The following is a 22,289-nucleotide window of genomic DNA, read 5'->3' as shown; positions in this document are numbered from 1 at the left end:
CATTCTTGGACCGCTCCAGTGGATATAAATAACCGACAGGCAGGCTCCGAAAAATCCCAGGGTGCGGGGCAAGGGAGTGAGGAAGCAGGGGTTTATTAAGAAGGGTGGGGGGGGGGGGGGTGGCATCCTGGCGATCTGGAAAGATCTACTAACAAAGGGGGTGGAGGGGCGAAGAGATTTAAGAATGAACCGTGGTACAAAATCTGGGAATAAGAACACGTGGGGGGGAGGAGCTCATGACTTTCTGCCCCACCTCCACAGCGTGTCGGACCCAGTCCTCAGAATGGGCGATCACACTGGCCAGGAGGGCTGTGCAAGGAAAAGGCAAGGCTTTGGAGTCCCGGCCCTGCCCGACGACAGATCTTGTACAAGGTGCTAAAGGTCTCTGAGCCTCAGTTTCTGCATCTATACAATGGGAGTCCTAATGCTTACAAGGGGATGGTTATGAGCCTCTCCAGAGTTAACGTCTAAGTTAACTTCTAACTTTTAAGAAAGCTGTGCTCAGCAAGAAGAGTAAGGCAGTGTAGCACCTCCCCGGCCTCCCTCCAAAGGGAGCCGGTGCAGGCCAGACTCCTTCCCGCTTCCACGGCTCTCCCAGGTTCTGCCGAGGCCGGGGAGGGGCAAAGCCGAAATCAGACTCCTTATAGCGCCACCACCCTGGATAGGCGGCCTTGGCGCTCCTCGGGCGGGAACCGAGACCCCACGGCCCGCGCCCCGGGAGCCGCGCGGGTCGGCGCGATGGGGGCAGCTCCTGCGCCCCGCCGCTGGCTGGTGGGGTTGGGGCCCGCGGCCGCGAGGAGAGGGCGGGGCTGGGGGCTGGGCTTCCCGGGGGGAGGGCCCGGCGCGCTCCGGGAGGCGGCGGCCGGGGCCCGCGAGCGACAGGACTTGGGTCGGAGCGTGGCCGGACCCCCCACCCGCCGAGGCGCCCTGGGAGGACGCGGTGAGTGCTGCCCGGGAGGGGACGGTGGGGAGGTGGTGGCGGGAGCCGCGGCTAGATAGAGCACGCCCTCTCCTCCTCCCGCTCCTGAAGTTTGCAGTGGGATCGGCTCCGGCCCCGGGAGCCCCGGGGTCGCAGCGCTTTGCGTGAGCGCGGCAAGAGCTGCCGCCGCGCCGAGGGGGAGGACCCTTTTGCGGCGCCGCGCGCCCGGCACTTTCCCAGACCTGCCGCGGGGTGTGTTGGGGGGGAGGTAGGGAGGCGTCGGGGCTGGCGGGCCACCCCATCTCCTGGGGCCCCTCAAAGGCCCCCGACCGCCCGGGGACCCCAGCAGAGGCCTCGCTCCCCAGCGACCCCTCGCCCTTAGCAAAGAGTCCCAGTTCCTGGGGCCGCCGGTCCCGGGCCACCATCTGGAGTTGCCGGCGGCATGGGCCAAGGCAGGGCGCGCCCCCTCCCCTCAGCGGTGACCGGCGGGCCCCCACCTCCCGCCGAGGCGGAGTTCAGCGAGTTTGGCCGAGAAGTCCTGGAGTCTCCAGGGCCAGGCCTGGCCCGGCCGCTCCTCGTGGGCTCCACCGGCTCCGAGGTGTGCAGCGCCCGGCCCGCAAGTAGGGCGCCCGTCCATAAGGGTTTTGAGGCCAGAGACCGGCGGCCCCTGGGTTCGGAGGTTTGGTGTGAGGGCTCCGGGTTGGGAGTGCGTCATCGGGGAGCTGGCACCTCAGGCGGGGCAGGTCGGGTTTCCAAAAGTGCCCCTTTGTTATGCCCCTCCCGGGCCCGGCCTCCTCCCCCTTCCCCGCGCCGCCCCTCCCCCAGCCTCGGGGCCTCCCTGGCTGCAGGTTCCGGTGGCTCTTGCCTGAGCACCCCTCTCTGGACCGGTCGACCGCCCGCCTTGGTGCCGTCAAATCCGCGGGCGGATCGGGAGGGGCTGCCGGGAGAAGAGGTCCTTGGGCGCAGCCTGTGACTCAGGACGGAGCCTGGGCAAGGGCAGGACAGCAGGGCTCCCTCCCAGGGCCGTGCCCTGGGACTCGGGACAGGGGTACCTAGCGGCCTCCTAAGGGAAAGTGGGTTCTTCCCTGAACCCCGAGACTCCCTACCTTGGCTTAGGACGCTGTGAGGAGGAGACCCTGCCAAGCCCAGTTAGGTGCTGGCTCCCTGGGCTGGGAAGGTTCATGATCTGCTACGCGAGCTCTTGGCCGTGGCAGGAGCGTCTTCTGGGGACCAGGCGGGGTCTCTGCCGGGGTCGGGAGACACAGGGTGCTGGCCCTCCTCAGCAGGGGTCAAGGCACAGGCCCATTCCCCCCACTGCTGGGTCCGGCTGGGGCAGTGGGGCTGGCTGTGCCTGGGGCTTGGGCTCGTGTTTGCTCTGGGAGGCCGGAGGGAGCGGTGCCAGCCCTGCACACACAGCTCGCTCTGTTCTGGGGCCAGAGAGAGGGAACGGGTGGGGGGCAGCTCTCCTGGGAGCCGGAGCCGGGAGGCTGGGGCAGGCAGGGGGCCCCTGGCCCTGGATGCCTGGCCGGGACAGCTCTTGAGGCCCTGGGGTTTACAGCTGCAGCTCTGCTCCTCTCCATCTGGTTGGCAGGTCCTTTCTGGGTAAACGGGACAGACTCAAGAGGAGGCAAGGGGGAAGCGCTGAGGACCCCGGTGGGGCAGGCTGCTCCATCCTTCTTCTCTGGGCCCAGGCATCTCCGCTGAGGGCCTGAGCTCTCCCTGCTGTGAGCTGAGAGGCAGAAGCCCACTCAGGCCATGCTTTCTCAAAGCTGCCACAGCCCGTGCATTTCCTGGTCTTCAGGTGGATGTCGTTTGTGTTTTAAACTCAGCTATTAACTCCAGTGTCTGGAGGAACACAAACTGGACCCTCAGGAAGTCTCTGCCAATATCGTCACAAGGCGATATGTGATATATACCCGGAGATATATACCCAATGTGATATACACCTGGAGAGAGGGGTGGAGATTGGGGATGGAGAAATGGGAGGGTGCCTGGAGAAGATGCCTCACTCGGTTTTCTTTAATAACAGCTTTATTTTCATATACCACACAATTCACCCATTTAAAGTATTGTTTGTTTAGTTGCTAAGTTGTGTCTGACTCTTTGTGACCCGTGAACTATAGCCTGCCAGGCTCCTCTGTCCATGGAATTTCCCAGGCAAGAACACTGGAGTGGGTTGCCATTTCCTTCTCCAGGGGATCTTCCCCACCCAGGGATATGAACTTGAGTCTCCTGCATTGGCAGGTGGATTTTTTACCACTGAGCCACCTGGGAAGCCCTCACTCTTGAGTTTTGAAGGGTGGGGAGGCAGTCAGTTTGGGGGAGGACTGTCATAGAGCCCTGCTTTGGGGGCAATGAACACACTGTTCTCCTGGGCCTGGCTGTGTCCCTGGGGTTTGCTCAGAGGAGGAAGTGGTTTCCTTCTAGGGGCTTGAGTTGATGCTGGGGACAGCTGAGACCCTGCCCAGGGATAGGCAGGGAGTGGCTGCGTGCCTCTGGGTCCTCTAGCCCCCCGGGGGGAGCTCTGGGGCTGGAATCTGCCTTGCCCTCCCCCGCAGTCTTGGAGCTGCACTGTTGTAACTGGCTGATCACCTGTCTGACACCTCGTGCTGTCCCAGACTCTGGGCTTTTGGAGGGTGGGGCTGAGTTACTCATTATTCACGGAATCCTGTGGGACCTCAGGGATGCCGTGGAGCAGGATGAGTGTCCCTTGTGACTGTCAGGCTCCTCACAGGTCTTGTTCGCTGCCTTGAGTCTTTTACCAGTGTTGGCACGAAAACAGGGAAGAAGGCGGGATTTCCATCTTGGGAGGGAGCCGAGGCCCTTTAGGAGACGACAGTATAATGCACTTGTTCAAGCTTCATGGCCAAGATAAGACTCAGGCCTCCTGGCTCCCAGTCTGCTCTGGCCAGTGCCGGGAGCTCCTGGGGTGTGGCTGGGTACCCTCTGACGTGGCTGGGTCTGGGGAGGGGTCGCCTTTTTCCAGGAGAGGCCACAGAGCCCTCCCTTATTTCATCTGCAGTCGGGGCAGCGGGGCCCTCTGCCCACTACCCACCCCCGCCTGCCATGTAATCCCCGGCTGGACCGTGTGACCCGACTGGCATTCTCCTGGCTGGAATCTGGCGCTTCTGACAGCAGTTGCTATATCGGGGGAGCTGGGCACCGCCCTGGACATGGTCAGCCCCACCCTCACCCCCTGCTTTGCTCTTGTTAGCGTCGAGGCAGGATCACGGTGGCAGCTGTGAGGGTTGGACACCCAGGTCTCCGGAGTGAACCCTAGGCCCAGGTACATGGAGTGAGCTGGTGGGGAGGGCAGGCCAGGGCAAGAGGAGGAGCCGTGGAACGACCATCTTTGCCCTCTTCGGGCCCCTCCTGGGACTTCCAGACCCCTGCCTGCTGAGTCCTGGCTCTTGACAGTTCCTTGGGGAGTGGGGATGGCAGTGGGGGAGGGCAGAACCCAGGGGTAGCAGAGGCTCTTTGCCTCGCCCCTGAAGTGCGCCTGGCTTTCCTGCTTACCCCTCTGCCCTCTGCAGCCCCAATCCGCCACCATTCCGTGCTGCGGGGACACCATGGCTCCAGAGGAAGAGGCTGGAGGGGAGGCCCTGGAGGGCAGTTTCTGGGAGGTGAGCAGCTGGGTGCCAGCTTTGGGGGTGGCGCTGAAATGCCCACCCCTCTCTGGGCCCAGCCACCTGTCCCAAGGAGGAGCCTCGTGTCAGCCCTGGCCCCTGGTGTGGGGGGAGCGGCTCCCCTGGGGCGACACCAGGCTTCTCCTCTCCTGCGCAGGCTGGCAACTATAGGCGGACCGTGCAGCGGGTGGAGGACGGGCACCGGCTCTGCGGGGACCTGATCAGCTGCTTCCAGGAGCGCGCCCGCATCGAGAAGGCCTACGCCCAGCAGCTGGCCGACTGGGCCCGCAAGTGGAGGGGTGCCGTGGAGAAGGGTGAGCCCGTGCTCGGGCCCCGTGGGGAGGAGAGGACCGCCAAGGCGGGGCAGGGCGGGGCGGGGGGGGGTGTGCAGCCAGGCAGGGCAGTTTCTTTTTGCACCTCCTGTGGAAAGTTGGAGGCTTCCCTGTCCGCCTTCCCTTTAAAGAGAGAAGATCCTCTTGGTTATTCTTACAGTTGTGCTGTTAGGGTTTGCCAAGCACCCTCATATGAGTTATTCTGATATTTCTAACAACGCTGTGAGCTTCCCTGGTGGCTCAGTGGTAGGGAATCTGGAGATGTGGGTTGGATCCCTGGGTCGGGAAGATGCCCTGGAGAAGGAAATGGCAACCTGCTCCAGTACGCTTGCCTGAGAAATCCTATGGACAGAGGAGCCGGGTAGGCTACAGTCCATGGGGTGGCCAAAGAGTCAGATGTGACTTATAACCAACCAACCACAGCCCTATCATGGAGATGGTCTTGTTCTAACTATTTGCTAGAGGAGAACGGGATACTTCAGAGAGGCCAACTGACTTGCCTGAAGTCACACAGCTAAGAAGAGTTAACGCTTGCCCACAGGTTTTCCGGCTCTGGACCTTGGGCTCCTTCTATCCAAACAAGCTGCCTTCGTTGGGGACAGACACTAGTTCTTCCCTCTGGGGCAACAGAGTGTAGTGATTTATACCACACACCTGGGTTTGGATCTGAGCTCCACCTGTAGCTGGAATGCTCGGGGCAACGAATTTCCCTTCTCTGGGCTGCCTTTTCACTTGTTCCACGTTGTTGGTGATGCCATCTTCACGGTGGTGGATGAGTCAAGCATTCAGTGGGACCGTGTGTCCAGGCACACAGTAGGTGTTCAGTCAGCAGCAGCTGACGTCATTTGTCGTTCATCTTCGCATCTCTGCCCCATGCCTGGCACCCAGAAGCCCCTGCTGGGGAGGGGGAGCTCGCTGCCAGCAGCCCGGGCCCAACCCCAGCTCACCCCTCCCCGCAGGCCCCCAGTATGGCACGCTGGAGAAGGCCTGGCACGCCTTCTTCACGGCGGCCGAGCGGCTGAGCGCGCTGCACCTGGAGGTGCGGGAGAAGCTGCAGGGCCAGGACAGCGAGCGGGTGCGCTCCTGGCAGCGGGGCGCCTTCCACCGGCCTGTGCTGGGCGGCTTCCGCGAGAGCCGGGCAGCCGAGGACGGCTTCCGCAAGGCCCAGAAGCCCTGGCTCAAGAGGCTGAAGGAGGTGAGACCAGCAGGGAGGAGGGGCCGCAGAGGCCCGCCCCCTGCCTGGGTCGGCCTGGGGCGGGAAGGGGCCGCGGCGCAGGGTCCTGGGTCCAGCACGGTCCCTGCGTGTGCGCCAGGTTGAGGCTTCCAAGAAGAGCTACCACACGGCCCGGAAGGAGGAGAAGACCGCCCAGACGCGGGAGAGCCACGCAAAGGCAGACAGCGCCGTGTCCCAGGAGCAGCTGCGGAAGCTGCAGGAACGGGCAGAGCGCTGCTCCAAGGAGGCGGAGAAGGTACAGGCTGAGGGACCCGGCAGCCCAGTTCAGGGCTCCCTGAGTGCTTTTTCCAGCCCCCGGCATTGCTCTCGTCTTCACCTGCCCCCTGCTCTCCATCTTATCATGTAACATAGGACCCCGAGAAAGATGGGGCATCCCAATGGCCTTAGTGGTAAAGAATCCAGTACCAATGCAGTGGAGACATGAGTTTGATCCTTGGGTAGGGAAGATACCCTGGATGAGGGCATGGCAACCCACTCCAGTATTCTTGCCTTGGAAATCCCACAGACAGAGGAGCCTGGCGGGCTACTGTCCATGGAACTGCAAATTGTCAGACACGGCTGAGCGGCGCAGTGTGCACGCACCAGGGAAAGAGGATGCTTTAGGCAGGAAAGAAATGGTGCGGTGTGGGCCACTGGGGTAATCTTAGCAGTTGAGGAGACCTTCCCAGCTGCTTTCCTTTCCGTGTGCCCCCTGGGACAAGTTCTCATGTTGCTCACTCGGCCAGAGCGCTTTTCCTCCAGCTCAGCGTATCCAGAGCCTCCCAGTCCTCTGAGGTGCTGCTCTGTTTCCACTTCTGGGAAGCCTTTTCCGATTTCTTCCACGGCTCCCCATGTGTGTGTGTGCCTGTGCGTGTGAGGTCAGTCGTGTCTGCCTTGCGACCCCAAGGACTAGTCCATCAGGCGCCTCTGTCCTTGGGAACACTGGAGTGGGGGCTGCCATTTTCTGCCCCCATAGGTTAACCGTATCACACTATGTACCACCTTTTTTTTTTTTCTTTTATTTGAAAAAATCTATTTTTTAAAATTTATTATTTATTTGTTGGGTTTTAAGTTGTGGTGCTCAGGCTTAGTTTCCCTAAGATATGCGGGATCTTAGTTCCCCAACCAGGGATTGAACCCACGTCCCCTGCGTTGGAAAGCGTCTTCTTAACCACTGGACCACCAGAGAAGTCCCTCCACCAGACTCTTAAAGCCGCTGGGCCTGAATGTCACCTCCCTTGTTAGGCTCCTGGGGTCCTCTCAGGCAGGAGCCAGGTTTCCGGCCCTGGTGCCTAGCCCACAGCAGGTATGCAGGAAAGACTAGCAGAGTCCTGAGTGGGGAAAGAAGGTCTTGTCCTCACCAGAGCCCCTCCTCTCCCCACCCAGACGAAGACCCAGTATGAGCAGACCCTGGCGGAGCTGCACCGCTACACCCCACGCTACATGGAGGACATGGAGCAGGCCTTTGAGAGCTGCCAGGCGGCCGAGCGCCAGCGGCTTCTCTTCTTCAAGGATATGCTGCTCACCTTACACCAGCATCTGGATCTCTCCAGCAGTGAGAGGTACGGCCTGCCGGGTGGGCCTGGAGATCTGGGTGAGGCTGGCTCTCTCCCTTCGCCTCTGGGCTCTGGCTGGGCTGAATGAGACGGGGCAGGGTGTGCATGGGGGGGTAGGGTGGGGAATTGAGGCTCAGGGCTTCCCCGCCTGAGGGTTATACCCGGGGCACAGGTTCCACGAACTCCACCGAGACCTGCATCAGGGCATCGAGGCAGCCAGCGACGAGGAGGACCTGCGCTGGTGGCGAAGCACCCATGGGCCGGGCATGGCCATGAACTGGCCCCAGTTTGAGGTACCTGTTCCTGGCAGGCTGGGGCTGAGAGATGGGGTAGGCTCCCACTGGGCTCATCCTGGCGCTCCGGCAGGAGGCTGGGGTTTGGGATGGAGGAGGTATAGGTGATCTGGATGGTTCTGGCTGCCACCAAGCCTACAGCCCAACCCGACCCTGAACACTGTCCCCACAGGAGTGGTCCTTGGACACACAGAGGACGATCAGCCGGAAGGAGAAGGGTGGCCGGAGCCCTGACGAGGTTACCCTAACCAGCATCGTACCCACCAGAGATGGCGCTGCACCCCTGCCCCAGTCCCCGGGGTCCCCGCGGTGAGAGCCAGGATCCAGGCTGTGGGAAGGACACAGCTCTGCCCCCTGCTGTGCCCTCCTCCTTCCTCTCTCTCTTCCCTTCATGCCCTTCACACCTGAAGTGGGTTCAAAGCTGGTGTTTTGAGTTGTAAAGATGCCAGTTTATATGGTGGTCTGCCAGGTGCTCCCCACACTCCCTCTCATGTACTGCCCGTGTCAGCTCTGCGTGGCCGGACGTGTGCCTGAGCTTGCAGGCATTTGTGGCAGAAGTCAGGCTAGAATCCTGCAGCTTTTCCCCCACCTGCCTCTCCCCAGGCTCCTGCAGGGGGGAGCCCTTGGCCCTGAGTCCCAGGCTCCCCTGCTCAAGCTTGCCCCCTTGTCCCCCCGCCCCGCTCTAGTGGCAGACACGAGGAGGAGTGGTCAGATGAGGAAAACCCCCCGAAGGCTGCCACGGGCGTGCGCGTGCGGGCGCTCTATGACTACGCGGGGCAAGAAGCCGATGAGCTGAGCTTCCGAGCAGGTACCCTAGAGCCCTGCTCCTGGTCCTTTGCAGGCTGCAGCCCGTCTCCCTCGCCCCTTTACTAGTCTGAGCAGGAATGTGGAGAAAGGGAAGCCAGGTGCTCAGTTCTCAAGGGTCGGTGCTCTGAGCTTAAGACTGCTCTAGGTACCTCCCTGCTGGTCCAGTGGCTCAGGTTCCATGCTGCCAGTGCTGGGGGCCTGGGGTTCGATCCCTGGAACGAGATCCAGCTAAGAGTTCGCATGCCATAACGAATGATTCTGCATGCGCGCTGCAACACAGATCGAAGATATTGCATGTGACTTCTATGACCCAGTGCAGCCAGATAAATATTTTAAAAAAACTATTAAAAAAGAAAAAAAAAAGGCTGCTCTGGGTCCATCCCGCAGGAGTCAGAGTGTCTGCTTGGAGCCCTCACCTGCCTCTCAAAGTCACCAGCTGGGGCCTGACTGCTGAATTCAGGGCCTGGGGGTGGGGGGTGGGGGTGGAGTGGCTGACTTTGACCTCTCTCTGCCTGAGCCTGGTCTCTTCTAGCTGGGTTTGTGGACTACCCCCTCCCCCTTAGTCCTTGACCCAGTTGCAGGAGTGGGGCGGGCAATTGCCAGTGACCAATCCCCCTTCTCGCAGGGGAGGAGCTGCTGAAGATGAGCGAGGAGGATGAACAGGGCTGGTGTCAGGGCCAGCTGCAGAGTGGCCGGATTGGCCTGTACCCTGCCAACTACGTGGAGTGTGTGGGGGCCTGACCTGCCTTGGCAGCCCTTATGCAACGTTTCTCCACCCTGAGTCAGAGCCCAGCTTGTCTGGACAGCTGGACCTGAGGGCCCTGAACCATCCTGCCCCCTGCGACCGCTCTGTCCCTCCAGGAGGGAGGAAGTCCTGGGACCCAGGGAGGGTGGGGGCCTTGTGTCTGGGAAGGGACTGGTAGGGAAGGGCCAACTGAGTCTAGGATGAGGGGAAGATGGGGAGGTCAGGAAGTGACTGAAAGGCTCAGGGGTGCCTGGGCCTCCCCAAAGAGTCCTCCAGTCTCCCCGGGAGCTGTGGACCCAGTTCCTGGTCGCTCTGTTTTGGGGTTCCTGAGGTTGGCTTGGGGTGAGTGTAGTTCTGGGCTAGCAGCGCTCTTGTGGCTTCTTCTCGTGTGTATTAAACTTCGAAGAAAAAAACAGCTTCTGTGCATCTTTTTTGCTATTGCACCCTTGCCAGGCGGCCGAGGGCATCTGGAGGGAGGCACTGTGGGGAGGTCGTGGGCCTTCAGTATATTGCGGGGCGGGGGTTGGGCGGAGGTGTGCCAGCTTGGTACCTGCTCTGGGACCTCGGGACCCTAACGGGACCCTAACCTAACCTGGGGTCCTGTAGGGGACTCGTGATCAGACTTGGTGCGAGGCATCCGAGGATGGGTGGAGGTCTGGAGTTGAGCTCTGAGCGGAGCGGGAGCCCGGCCAGTTGATCTTCCCATTCAGGCCGGCGGCACCGCGAGTGTTTGGTAGGGACTGTTAATCATTCCTCACCGTTCGGGAACTGGCCTGATCCGAGGCCGAGGGCCGAGCCTCGCTGCCCACACGCTTCTGGGAGGTGGCTCCGCCCCCCTGGGGGGCGGGGCGCGCGCGGCGCGGTTTGGGCCTGTGGGCGAGCCGTCGCCCCGCCCCGCCCGCGGATTGGCCCGGGCGCGGCGCGGCGAGAACTCGGGCGCGCGCGCGTGGAGCCCGGGCCCCTGACGTCACGGCGCCCTCTCCGCCGGCCGCTCGCCCGTTGGTCCGCTTCGGGCCGGTCGCCCCGCCCCTCGGCGGGCCGGCCTCCGCTGAGGCCCGCCCGCTGACCCGCCTTGGCGGCCGCGGATTGGCCCGTGGCGGGACCCGTCGGTCGCGCTGCTGTTCTGGGAAGGAGAGAAAATGGCGGCCGAGCCGAGCAAAACCGAGATCCAGACGCTTTTTAAGAGGCTTCGCGCAATTCCGACCAACAAGGTGCGGGAGAGGGAGGCGTGCGGGGCCCCGGGCGGGCCGAGAGGGTCTCCCCCGGCTCCCCTGGCGTCTGAGGGACGGGGAGGGGCCGGCGCGGGCTTCTCTTCCTGGGTTGTCAGCGCCCGGCCTCGACTCGAGGCCCCTGACCGTTCTCTCATTTCCTTCTCTGCCCAGGCCTGCTTCGACTGTGGCGCCAAGAATCCGAGTTGGGCCAGCATCACGTACGGTGTTTTTCTGTGCATTGACTGCTCCGGGGTGCATCGCTCCCTGGGCGTCCATCTCAGCTTCATCAGGTGGGGTCTTCTCGCGGCTGGCCGGGACCTGAGTGCTCGGCAGGGGAGAGTGGGCTGCCTGGACTTGGACCGCCCTGAGTTTAGTGTTCGCCAGACTCTCACGGGAGGGAACCGCTGGTGTGGGCCTCTTGTTACACTGGCGGTTCGTGTCCGCGTCTGGGTCAGAACTCTTTACTGGTAGTCATGTTCGACCCTCGAAATGTTAGTTTCGGGGGGAGAGTTACCTAAGTTGATCTAGTTGGTGATACGCTGGAGCGAGACTCTGGTTGTCCTTAAGAGGAAGGCCGAGTCGAAGCCTCCATTTCCTTTCGCATCTGGAAAACAGTTAGTACCCTTTTGACTACATGAGAGTGGAGCAGAGCTCTCCCGGACAGGGTGGAGTGGAGGAGACAGGGTGGTGGCTGGGGACGGTTTTGGGGTGCCTACTGCAACCCGAGGCCAAATGACAGGTGTGGGTCTCTCAGGGAAGCGTCTCCTGGAACCTGCTGGTAGGTGACACACAGCCCTTGCACACAGGTCCACAGAGTTGGATTCCAACTGGAGCTGGTTCCAGCTGCGGTGTATGCAGGTCGGCGGGAATGCCAATGCGGTAAAGCTCCTCCTTACCATCCTCCTGCCCCCATTCTTCTGTCCGGGTACTCACCTCTCAGTGACTTCTTGGAGGCCCTCTCTGTTTCTGTTCAGAGGATTCTCTGGTCTGTGGCAGCTCTGTACGCTGTTCTCTAAACTTGGACATTGGTCACTGTTCTTCTCAAAGGGGCTTTGGATTCAAACTAACCGGGACAGACATTCTTGGGGAGAGGCCAATGGAGTTGGGGCCTCCACAGTCGACTGGCTCTTGTCGGCCTGGAGGAAGGATGGGTGTATCATGCTGTTCCCAGGCAGAGTTGAGTGAGGGTTAGGCTTCAGACATTCATCCTACAGGATGGGTGGCTGTGTTATCTTGCAGGAGTTTCTGAGGAACTTTGTGAAAAACTGCTGGTGTCAGCAGTGTGTATCATTCTGAGTAATAACGGGGCTGTTGTGTGTGTGTTGGGGGTCGGGGTGCCTCTTTTGCTCTGGGAAAAATCGCCTGTAGCATGTTCTCACTTCTTGGCTCACCAGATAGCCTTTTTCCGCCAACATGGATGCACAGCCAATGATGCCAACACTAAGTATAATAGTCGAGCTGCCCAGATGTACCGAGAGAAGATCCGCCAGCTGGGGAGCGCGGCCCTGGCTCGGCATGGCACTGATGTGAGTGCCTGTTCCCTGGGGCTGGGGTCGTGGGGGGAGTGGGCATATTCAGAGTCCTGTGTTTCAGTGGTGTCTTCTCCTTTCTAGCTTTGGATAGACAGTGTGAGTACTGCTCCCAGTCACTCCCCAGAGAAAAAGGAGTCCGATTTCTTCTTGGAACATACTCAAGTGAGTGCCCACAGGAATGTTTCCCACAGTTGTTCCTGACAGGTGGTTTACTTACCGAGGCCGAGGCCCACAGTCACGGGCATGGATCCTGATCACCTTGGTGTGATATCCCCTACGGGGAATGTGTGGGGCCCACTGCTGGGTAAAGCTGGCTTTTTCCTCCTTCCATGAATAGGGGTGCAGTGTGGCCCTCCTTAGGAACAGAACCCTATAAAGTGGGGTGCTAGGGAGGATGAGAAGATACTTGAAGGCTCAAGAGATATCAGGAACCCAAATAACTTTTTCTGGATTCTTTCCTTATGTGAAAGGATTTCCTCCCAAGCATCCCACCCCTGGAGGTTTCCCTCTGTTGGTGCTGGGTGCTCAAGTCAGACTTTGTTTGGATCCCTGCTTCTCTGCTTGGCTTTTCTAGTGTGGGGTAAGATACCTAATGTGTTAAAACCTCAGTCTCTAAGATGGAGAACTATTTATCACATAGGTTTGTTGTGATAATTAAACGTATTTATATGTGAAAAGCCCCTAAGACTTGTACCTGGCACATGGTGAGTGCCCATTGGTTGTTGGTGGTTATTCGATTAGGGGAATGGGTTTTGGGTGTAAGTAAGTAGTGAAGAGGTGGTGATGGCTGTAGTTTTGTTTTGCTTTCTTCCATTGTGCTTAGTCGCTCAGTGTGTCCAACTCTTTGCAACCCCATGGACTGTTGCCCCCACAAGGCTTCTCTCTCCATGGAGATTCTCTAGGCAAGAATACTGGAGTGGGTTGCCATGTCCTCCTCTGGGGATCTTCCCAACCCAGGGATCACACCCAGGTCTCCCACATTGTAGGCTGATTCTTTAATGTCTGAGCCACTGGGAAAGCCCTCCATGGTGAATAGCAACTATAATTTTACTCGCTAACCTCCAGTTTCTTTTCCTCACGGGCTTGGAGTAGGGCCTTGTACCCCCAAGGTACTTGGTGCTCTTTGCCAGCAGGAATGGCTCATTGAGGCTTCTGTCATCTGGTTCTTTCAGCCCCCGGCCTGGAATGTACCAGCCACCGACCCATCAGAGACCCAGCAGCCAGCCCCGTCTGCAGAGAGCAGTGGTCTGGCACGTGAGTTCAGCCCATGTTCCAGCCGTGCACCCTGGTCTTGGCAAAGGGCTTGGGGCAGAGGAGTGGGACACCTGACCAAGGGAATGGAAGCGAGGAGTCTTGTGTATCTCTGGGTGGGTTGGGAGTCACTTAAGTCCCCTAGGGAAAGTGGTAGGAATTCCTTCTCTATTTGGTGGCCTCAGAAAGCTGAGGAAAGCAGTGCTGTCACTTTTAAGAGCAGCTCATAGGAAGTTTTTGAGTGTCACACCTAATTTCCACCATTGCATTCACAGAGCCGGAGCATGGCCCCAACATGGACCTGCTTGGCACCTCACCCAAAGCCTCTCTGGGTCAGTATACCAGCTGGCAGGAGTGGGGTGTCTTGGGAGCGTGTGGGCCATGGGAGTTCTTTTCAGATCTGCTGCTGCCTGTGTGGACTGAGGTCCCAGGAGACCGAACTTCTTGTCTTTCTGGAGTGGGGCCTGAGATTGAAGCTGTGGCTGCAGCGTTGACCGAAGGGACTTCAGAGCAGGCCCTTGGCGGATGGTGTCCCAGGCCTGGGGTCTGCCTCAGCGTGTGGGCCTGGGTCTGGCCGGTATGAGGCTGGACACCTAGCCCTGGAGGCTGGTGCAAGACTGGCCTCTCTGGTCCATTCCATGACATGGGGACAGCTCTGAGCTGTTAACGGCTAGAGGCGACGCGGCCCTTTCCTAGCCAGTCCCTGGCCTTTCAGCTCTTTTCTGTCTTCTTGATGTCCTTCAGACTTAATTCAGGGTGAACGATCCATTTGCTGCCCTGGTTTGTTTTGTTGGCCTTTGGGGGTTGGGACCGGAAACCATCAGAGTGACCGTCACGATCCTGTGAGAAGGCTGGTGTGGCCTGGGTCTGGTGTGAGGCTCTGTAGAGGCCTCTGGGCTTGGGAGCTGTATGGAGGCTCTGGGGTAGGGCCTGCTGTTAGCCACGAATCTGTTTCTCTCCAGAGTCCATGTATCTGTCACCTAAAGGGGTTCTTCCTGCCAGAGGTAACCTCCTGCTGCTTCGGGAGCCCCTTGCATGCCGGAGGCTGGTGTGTGGCGCCGCCCCGGCCTGGCAGTCTGTGTGTGGGGTCAGGGCCTTTGTCTCTGGTGCTTCAGGTCTGGGTCCTTACGTCCATGTGCTGGGAGTCAGTAACCGCCCCTAACCGTGTCCATCTTGGCTTGGACATCCTGACACCATTGGCTGGAGCTGGTGGTGGCAGCTGTGCGTTTCTTTGCCTGAAGCTGTTCTTCATAGAAGCTCTTGCCAGGAAGCTGCATGGCGGGGACCGAGCTGCCGCCTCTGATGTCCCTTTGTCTCTGCTCATGCCCCACCCTCTTCCTCACACAGAACCGAAAACCTCCCTCATTGGCAAGAAGAAGCCAGCAGCAGTGAAGAAGGGGGTAGGTGGGGAGAGGCAGTATGGCAGGGTGGTTAGGGGCTGGGTCAGATCCGACCACTTTGGTAAATGACTGTATGACTTTGGTAAAGGTGCGTAGCTTCTCTGCAGCTCAGCTGTGAAAGGGCTGTCAAGAGGTCTATCTTTAAGGGCTCTTAGGAGGAGTCAGCGAGACTGTGTGCCTAAGTGCTTGGCTCATCCCGGGCCTGGCAGCATTAGACCTCCACTGGGGTTGTGTGGGCCGCCTCATGCCTGCCTCCAGGCAGAACCACTTTTCTCCCTCTCCACCATGCGGGTGGGCTCCTATTTTTTTTTTTTTGTTTTTAAACACTAAACTTTAAGAAGGAGCCCTTTCCTTGGGGGTGTCCCCTCCATGCCAGGGAGGGGAGGAGGGGACAGAGGACATTGTGGTTGGCAAAACTCTCATCACATGATTCTCTTCCCAGCTGGGTGCCAAGAAGGGCTTAGGGGCCCAGAAGGTGAGTAGCCAGAGTTTCAGCGAGATTGAGCGGCAGGCCCAGGTGGCAGAGAAGCTCCGTGAACAGCAGGCGGCTGATGCCAAGAAGCAGGCCGAGGAGTCCATGTGCGTGTCTGCCAGAGAGGCCCCGGCTTACGTGGGGTTGGGCGGGCGGGACAGGTCAGGATGTCTGCTGAACTCTGGCACGCTTGTCCCTTCAAAGGGTTGCCTCCATGCGTCTGGCCTACCAGGAGCTCCAGATTGACCGTAAGAAGGAGGAGAAGAAGCTGCAGAACCTGGAAGGGAAGAAGCGAGAGCAGGCCGAGAGGTTGGGCATGGGACTGGTGTCCCGAAGGTGAGGTTCAGCTTTGGGGTGCGGCAGGGAAATGCCATTGCTCTCCAGGGAACCCCTGGAGATTCTTCCTAGTATTCTCAGCTCAGTCTTCCTCTGAGGCTAATAGATGGCCTTGCTTATTGTCTTCAAGCGCCTAGTATAGTGCTTGGCATGTGGTAGGTTTGTGCTCGCCAAGTATTTGTTTAACGAGTCAAAACACAGGATCAGGTGCTCTTTCGACCGTCTGAGAGACCAGGGTTGTGTTTCTTCATGAGGGCGCTGACGGCTCTTTGGATGGCAGGACAGTTCTTTATTTCTCAGGATCTTCCCAGGAATCACAGGGCTTTCAGTATTCTGACCCCTGCCCTCTAAAGGCTGTTAGTGCTGACAGCTCCCGTAACACCTGGAAATACTCCCGGACTCTCAGATGCCCCTGGTTGGGTGGTGCCCTTCCTGTTTCAGGACCACTGGGTTTGGGTTGCTGTGGTTTTCTTAAACAGAAACAGCTGCTCACCAGTTCTCCTAGGCGTTTTGTTTGCTTTACACTGAGAGTTAGCGTTTGGAGATTTCAGTAATATTAGATTTTTTTAAATCTCTTTTAAAAATCAGCATATCTGGCAGTGCCAGAGTGAGAAACCCTGGCTACGGTGAGCTTGTGCTAAGTGGTGCCTGCTCCTCTCCAGGGTGTGAGCTTCGCCAGTGGCTTTATTTAAACACAAGTCCTATGCAGGAGGTATTATTATCCCTTTTTACAAATGAGAAAATTGAGACTCAGAGCAGTTAAGCAACTTGCTTGAAGCCCAAAATACTAGTAATTGGTCCAACTAGATTTTGAATATAGAACTCTTTCATATTCAGCATTTGTAGCCATTATACTGTGTTCCTCAGGTAAAAGATAAAGCTGGGTATTTCTACTTAATCTTTCAGGGTGTGGTGAGTTAGATTTCAATTATTCCCTTTCAGTCTGTGTCCTACTAGTGTGACCCACAGCTAATCAGGAAAACAAAATTTACTCCAGGTTGCGTCTCTTCCTCGTCCCTGTTTTGGTCACAGAAATTACTGGGTTAAAGGCTATACTTAATTTTTTTTATTTTTTGTATGCAGTAGAATCTTATTTAAACCTAGCCTACCCTGTTTAAAACTCTGTTGCAAAATAGTCACTCTGTAGAGTTCTGCCAGCCAAAAGCTGTAGATCTTAATGAATTTATTTAAATGAAACTAATCCTTAAAATGCCTCTGTGGAGTTTTAACACAGCAGGGAAGAGAGGCATCGCGAGTTGGTACTGCCTGCCAAATTCAGTGCCTCTTCTCCTTAGGAAACCAGATAGCAGATTCAGGTCTTAGTGCGTAAGGCCAGACTCTAGTTTGAAATGCTTTGTTCTTTAAAAAACAAGAAAAGGATGGGTTAATGAAGAACTCATCCTGTGATGCCATTAGACTCGTTTTCCTGGTTCTGGGGCATCTTCCATCTCTTCCTCTCCGTTTGTCTGTGTCCCGCATGGTGCAGGATGCGGCTCATGGTACAGCAAGCCGAGGACAGAAAGCAGTACTGTTTGGCGCACAGTATCACTGAGATTAGGCAAGCGGCCGTTGGCCCGGGAAACCCTGCTTGGAGAAGACGAGGCTGATGGGTTGACAGGGGAGGTGCGCTCCAGCTCCGCACAGGGTCTAGCACTCCCTGCTGGGCCTTGCCCAGCCCTGGGCGCAGGGAGGGGAAGAAGGTTCTGGGTGGTGCTCAGTGAGGGAGAAGCGGGTTTCTGCCCGCAGCTGGGCGTCTTCTCTTGTGCGGCGACACGGATGCCCACCCTGCTGTCCCGCCCCGGCCCGGCCTCTCTCCGCAGTTCCGTCTCCCACTCGGTGCTGTCCGAGATGCAGGTGATCGAGCAGGAAACCCCAGTGAGTGCCAAGTCCTCCCGCTCGCAGCTGGACTTATTTGACGACGTTGGTACCTTCGCCTCTGGGCCTCCAAAGTAAGGCTGTTGTTGGGGTGCAGGCTTGGCTGCCGTGCTCCTCACCCAGCTTCTCTGAGCCCCTCTACTGTCTCCCTAGGTACAAGGACAACCCCTTCTCCTTGGGGGAGAGTTTCAGTTCCCGCTGGGATACAGATGCTGCCTGGGGTGTGGACAGGATGGATGAGAAGGAGCCGGAAGTGACCATCTCCAGCATCCGGCCCGTTTCAGAAAGGTGGAGGACCGTCCTCTAGGACGCCCGTGCTGGTGGCAGTGCTCTGTAGCTGCGCTGGCCGGCGTGGTGGCCACCACGCATGCGGCTCCCGAGTCCTGCGGGAGTGCCTAGTGTTAATGGAGGGACCGAGTTTTTTAACTTAAATAAATTTGGATAGCCACTAGTGGCTACCAGACTGGAGAGTGCAGGAAGCCGGCCTGGGTTTGAGCTCTGCTCTCGTGTCTCAGAAGGCCTAACTAGCCTGCTGTGCTTGAAGTCCATTTCTGCCAGGAGGGGCCTGATTTTATGCTTCGGTTCCCAACCTCCCGACAATTATGTGTCTCTGGCTCTCATCTAGGAATTTTTTAAAAGCATATTCCATGTTGATCTGGGTAATGATTAACTGATATCTGCAAATAATCCATTAGGAAGATGGGGACATAACTCATAACTTCCCAGGGCCGCCTTACGGTTAAATGAAACTGACAAACACCGAGCTCTGTGTGTGTCAGGGTCAGGTGGTGGTGACCTTACACCTTCTCAGCCAGACCGAGATGCTTTTGGGGGTAAAAGGGTGATACTCATAATTACACCAAGAGAGGAGGTGTAAGTCCAGGCAGACTGAGAACTGGATCATCCTAGTGGTTTGGGGCAGAAGCCTTGGCCCCTTCAAACCCTGTTTCCATGCTGCCTAGGGAAGGGAATGGAAGTTCTCTGTGTCGTGGCTTCAGTGTGGAGGAGAGAGGGCCCCAGGTCTAGAGCTGCAGTCAGGTGGGACTGTGGGGAGCACCGCCGGGAGGCCTCGGCTTGTCGCAGGGTAGCAGTGCTCCAGGGACACTTCCCTGGAGGCGGTGGGGAGAGTCAGAGCCGTTGTCCCGTGTCCACTCCTCAGAGTCACCAACCGGAGGGAGGTGGAGAGCCGGAGTTCAGGCCTGGAGTCGAGCGAAGCACGTCAGAAATTTGCAGGAGCCAAAGCCATCTCCTCTGACATGTTCTTCGGGCGGGAGGTGGATACTGAGGTGAGGTGGTCCACCCTGAGCCTGGAGGCAGCAGGCAGAAGTGGACTGTCTGCCCTGCTGTTTGGGTTTTAGCACCCGGGTGGCTTGGCCCGTGTGAGTTCTGGGTCAGTGGCACAGAGAGCCGCAGACCTCACCTTTTCCCCGCCACAGTATGAAGCCAGGTCCCGGCTGCAGCAGCTCTCGGGCAGCAGCGCCATCAGCTCATCAGACCTCTTCGGGGACGTGGATGGCGCGCACGGAGCAGGTGGGCCCGGGCCCGGGGCCGGCGCCGGGAGGGCACTGGGGGCTGGCAAGGGCTTCCTGTGGGCGCTGGGTCACCCCCTCCCTCCTCTTACAGGCAGCGTGTCCCTGGGGAATGTGCTGCCCACGGCTGACATCGCCCAGTTTAAGCAGGGTGTCAAGTCTGTGGCTGGGAAGATGGCCGTGCTGGCCAATGGTGTGATGAATTCTTTGCAGGTGAGGCTGGACCGCGTGACCTGGGGTGGGAGGAGACTGGAGGGTAGTGCTGAGAAGGTGGCCTTCTCTACCATGTCCATACTCAGCTGCAGGGTGGCCTCAGCCCGAGAGGGTGCCTTTTCTCTTCTTGGAGGACAGCTTCCTTCCTCTAAGCTGGGCCCTGGGGCTGGGCCTCTCCCTGAGATGGTGTCGTGTCTACACTGATCTTCCCCCACTCTAGTTCTCCTCCCTCTCGAGCTTCTGTGCGATCAGGCAGGGCTTCCCCCTGGGGATCTGACCACACCCCCTTTCCTAGGTCACAGTAAATAGGAGACAGTCTCTGCCTGGGTGAGATGGGTGCTTGATTCCCTCACTCACCCCTCCCCGCAGCCCCTCAGTCCTTTGGGGTGTGTTGGGGGAAGCTGCTCGCTGGGAAGCTGCTGGGAAGCTTCCCTCCTCGCTGGGAAGCTGCTGTAGGTTAGAGACTCTGACTTGTTTTTTTTCTTTCCATCATCCCCAGGATCGCTATGGTTCTTACTGACCCAGGCTCCGTATCTCAGACTTTCGGTGGTGGCAGTAGCAGAAACCTCATGATTCCTCAGCCTGGGGTGCTTGCCTTGTGGAAACTGGGGAGGAATTGTTACTTTATGCCTGTGGTGTGAGTGGGGTGGCCTGTGAGGAGCTCGGGTGAGGAAGGGGCAGGAGCAGCCCTGACCTCCGCCTGGAGACCGGGTCCCTCACTCCCCTCCCTGCACACCCCCCGTGTGCTCCACTCAGCAGTCCTGCCCCCACGCTGCTGCTCACTTGGCCTGCCACCCTGGGGGAGGGCATTCCCTCAGGATGGCTTACTCTGGCTCCAGGCCTTCCCTGAGGAGGGAGAGGGACAAGTGTGAGGCTGTTTTGCCAGCTCTAGGATCCTTCCATGTAGTCGGTCCCCGGCTCTGGAACAGCAGGGAGGTCTGGAAAGAGTTCTGCTGTGGATCAGCCCCCAGGGAGGCTGTGGACGTGCTGCTGCTGCTCCTGTGGCCTCTTCCGGCACCGAGAGGGCAGGGCGCGGGAAGGGCCTCTGCCCGGGCCTTGCTAAGGGCTAGAAGCTGGACCTGGTGCCTAAAGCTTTCATTTGGGATTGGACTAGAGGCCCGAGGGACCTTCTGTCTTGCTGACCCTTTCTGCAGCGATCGCTCGGAGGACTCCTCCTGCTCCTGGGTGTGTGCGAGTCCTCCCGTGCCATCCGTGGTGGACTGCGGTCCCTTGGAGACTCTGTCCCTTCTTCCCCTGCTTGGTGGCCGTGGTGGGTCTGCTCTGCCCGGAGCTCCGCTCTGGATGCTGTGAGCGTAGTGCTGGCCGAGGAAGCAGAGGATGTGCGGGATGGAAGCGGCTTTCCTTTGCACCATCCTGGCCTCGGGACCCTGGGCAGCACGCCCACGGAGAGCTCGCGGCACCTATGGAGTGGCAGGTCTCGGCCGCGGGCCACGCACTGTGCCATCCTTGGTGCCACCTGCCCCTGCCGCCAGCAGCCTGGGCCCCCCACCTGTGACGGGGGCTGGGCTCCCGAGCACCGCAGTCCACTGTTCCCAGCACCCCTCCCCCAAAGGGACGTGACTTCTTTCTGGACTGTTTGTATTGAAACAAAGTGGTGTTGAATAAAGCCCCGACGGGGCCCTGGGCCTCTGGTGGTCTGAGTGGAGGAGCGTCCTCTCTGGATCCTGCCCCCCTGCCCGCGCAGGCCCCTGGCCTCACTCTCTGGGCTCCCACTGACACAGGCAGGGCGTTGGTGCCGAAGCGGGGGGCACTGTCTGCGGGGCCTCCAGCTTGTCTCTCCTCTGACAGCCAAAGGCCCCTGGCTCCTTGGCCCTGTGCTGCCGCGAGCTCCGGTGCGGCCTCCACCTCAGCACCCTGTTGCACGCGGGGGAAAGAGCTGGCGTTAGTTGGCCCTTCGCGGCACCCCCGAGAGCTGTGCGCGGGCGGGCGGCCTCCGCAGCCCTGCCGCTGGCCCAGCAGTAGGCTTGGCTGGGGGCGGGTGTTTCAGGGATGGTGGGGGGAGAGAGCGAGAGTGTGTGTGTCTCAGGGGAGTTAGGAAAAAAGACCTTAATGGAACCCTAGGAAGGTGCGTGCCTGTGTGCGCGTGCATGTGTGCATGTAAACCCATGGCCTGGCAGCTCCCCCAAATGGGACTCCTGGAACATCTCTGTACCACCTTTGGCAGTTGTAAACCACTGGTCTGGGAGATGGGTGATGAGAATGGATGGATGGAAGGAGCCATGAGGCTCTAAGCCAGTGATGTCCCAAGTGTGGAGTAATCAGAAGTTTTGGAACCCTCGGGAGGTGTTCATAAAGACGTTTCTGTGTCCTGCCCCCAGGCTGGAGGGGTGTGGTCGTGTGCCTTGTACACAGGCCCCCCACGTGACTGAGGCAGCCAGCGGCTTTGCGTGGCTCCCAGTCAGCTGGAGGCTGGAGATCCCTGAGCCCTCACCCCGTGGCCTGGAACTTCTGGCCCTGGGCAGGCAGAGCTATGGGAGCCAGTCCTGGAACTCTCCAGGGGGTGCTGGTCTGGGCAGGGATGAGCCTAGGAAAATGTGGGTGCCCGGCGGCTTCAGAGGAGGAAGCCTGCTCTGCTTGGGTCCTAGGGTGAGTTTTACTTTCTGGAAGTTGCAGGCCACACATCTTACTGTCCAGCTTTGGCTGGAAGCTGGTAACTCCTCCGCCTGTCTTGTTCATAGCTGCACCCCTGAGCAGGTGCGTAGAAAATGTTTAATGAAATGGGTTAAAAGACTGCAATGGCAACCCTTTGTGGCCAGTCTCTCAAGTTATGGGCACCTGGCCTTGAACCATCTGAGCTTGATCCTGAAAGCTCTGTCCAGCTGTGACCACCTTTCCCATGAAAGGCAGAGATCATGTGCAGGTAGTGAGTCCCTCTTTGCTCATGATCTGAAGCAGGTCTCCAGGCTTGAGTGGCTCTCTGTCCCCCAACTTCCCAGTCCTGCCAGAAAAAGCTGGAAC

The 22,289-nt window shown here is 58.9% G+C and overlaps 3 protein-coding genes across 7 annotated transcripts in view; 2 read left to right on the top strand and 1 right to left on the bottom strand.

Annotated features, from left to right (window-relative positions):
- Window positions 1-783: 783 nt before the first annotated feature.
- On the top strand, window positions 784-9,906 carry PACSIN3 (protein kinase C and casein kinase substrate in neurons 3). 2 transcript variants are annotated; one of them, XM_043911144.1, is made up of 11 exons: window positions 790-940; window positions 4,134-4,205; window positions 4,453-4,542; window positions 4,703-4,859; window positions 5,837-6,072; window positions 6,191-6,346; window positions 7,477-7,652; window positions 7,819-7,939; window positions 8,112-8,248; window positions 8,626-8,747; window positions 9,372-9,906. In XM_043911144.1, exons 3-11 carry the CDS (start codon window positions 4,489-4,491, stop codon window positions 9,485-9,487), a joined length of 1,275 nt encoding a protein of 424 aa, XP_043767079.1. In that variant the 5' UTR covers window positions 790-940; window positions 4,134-4,205; window positions 4,453-4,488; the 3' UTR covers window positions 9,488-9,906. The 2 variants fall into 2 exon arrangements, with proteins under 2 accessions (XP_043767090.1, XP_043767079.1); XM_043911155.1 differs by lacking the exon at window positions 4,134-4,205 and having other exon boundaries at window positions 784-940.
- A 644-nt stretch (window positions 9,907-10,550) lies between these two features.
- Window positions 10,551-20,962, top strand: ARFGAP2 (ADP ribosylation factor GTPase activating protein 2). Of its 2 annotated transcripts, XM_043910941.1 has the most exons (17): window positions 10,551-10,702; window positions 10,874-10,992; window positions 11,509-11,581; window positions 12,097-12,228; window positions 12,316-12,396; window positions 13,407-13,488; window positions 13,761-13,817; window positions 14,448-14,489; window positions 14,833-14,885; window positions 15,328-15,464; window positions 15,562-15,693; window positions 17,514-17,642; window positions 17,722-17,856; window positions 18,728-18,854; window positions 19,005-19,098; window positions 19,192-19,310; window positions 19,810-20,962. In XM_043910941.1, exons 1-17 carry the CDS (start codon window positions 10,631-10,633, stop codon window positions 19,828-19,830), a joined length of 1,605 nt encoding a protein of 534 aa, XP_043766876.1. In that variant the 5' UTR covers window positions 10,551-10,630; the 3' UTR covers window positions 19,831-20,962. The 2 variants fall into 2 exon arrangements, with proteins under 2 accessions (XP_043766876.1, XP_043766886.1); XM_043910951.1 differs by lacking the exon at window positions 14,448-14,489.
- The window catches only part of C1H11orf49 (chromosome 1 C11orf49 homolog), a 202,860-nt gene continuing 200,272 nt past the window's right edge, over window positions 19,702-22,289 (bottom strand). For 2 of the 3 annotated variants that reach the window (XM_043910964.1, XM_043910969.1), the window contains one exon: window positions 19,702-21,185. In XM_043910964.1, the coding sequence (XP_043766899.1) occupies window positions 20,421-21,185 (765 nt within the window). In that variant the 3' untranslated portion in view covers window positions 19,702-20,420. The remainder of the gene's footprint in view (window positions 21,186-22,289) is intronic. The other variant, XM_043910986.1, reaches the window with a different exon arrangement.

Source organism: Cervus elaphus, chromosome 1 (assembly GCF_910594005.1).
Source record: "Cervus elaphus chromosome 1, mCerEla1.1, whole genome shotgun sequence".
NCBI classification, from domain to species: Eukaryota; Metazoa; Chordata; class Mammalia; order Artiodactyla; family Cervidae; genus Cervus; species Cervus elaphus.
The sequence above is the reverse complement of the archived record's forward strand: the minus strand, read 5'-3'. Positions and strand labels throughout refer to the sequence as shown.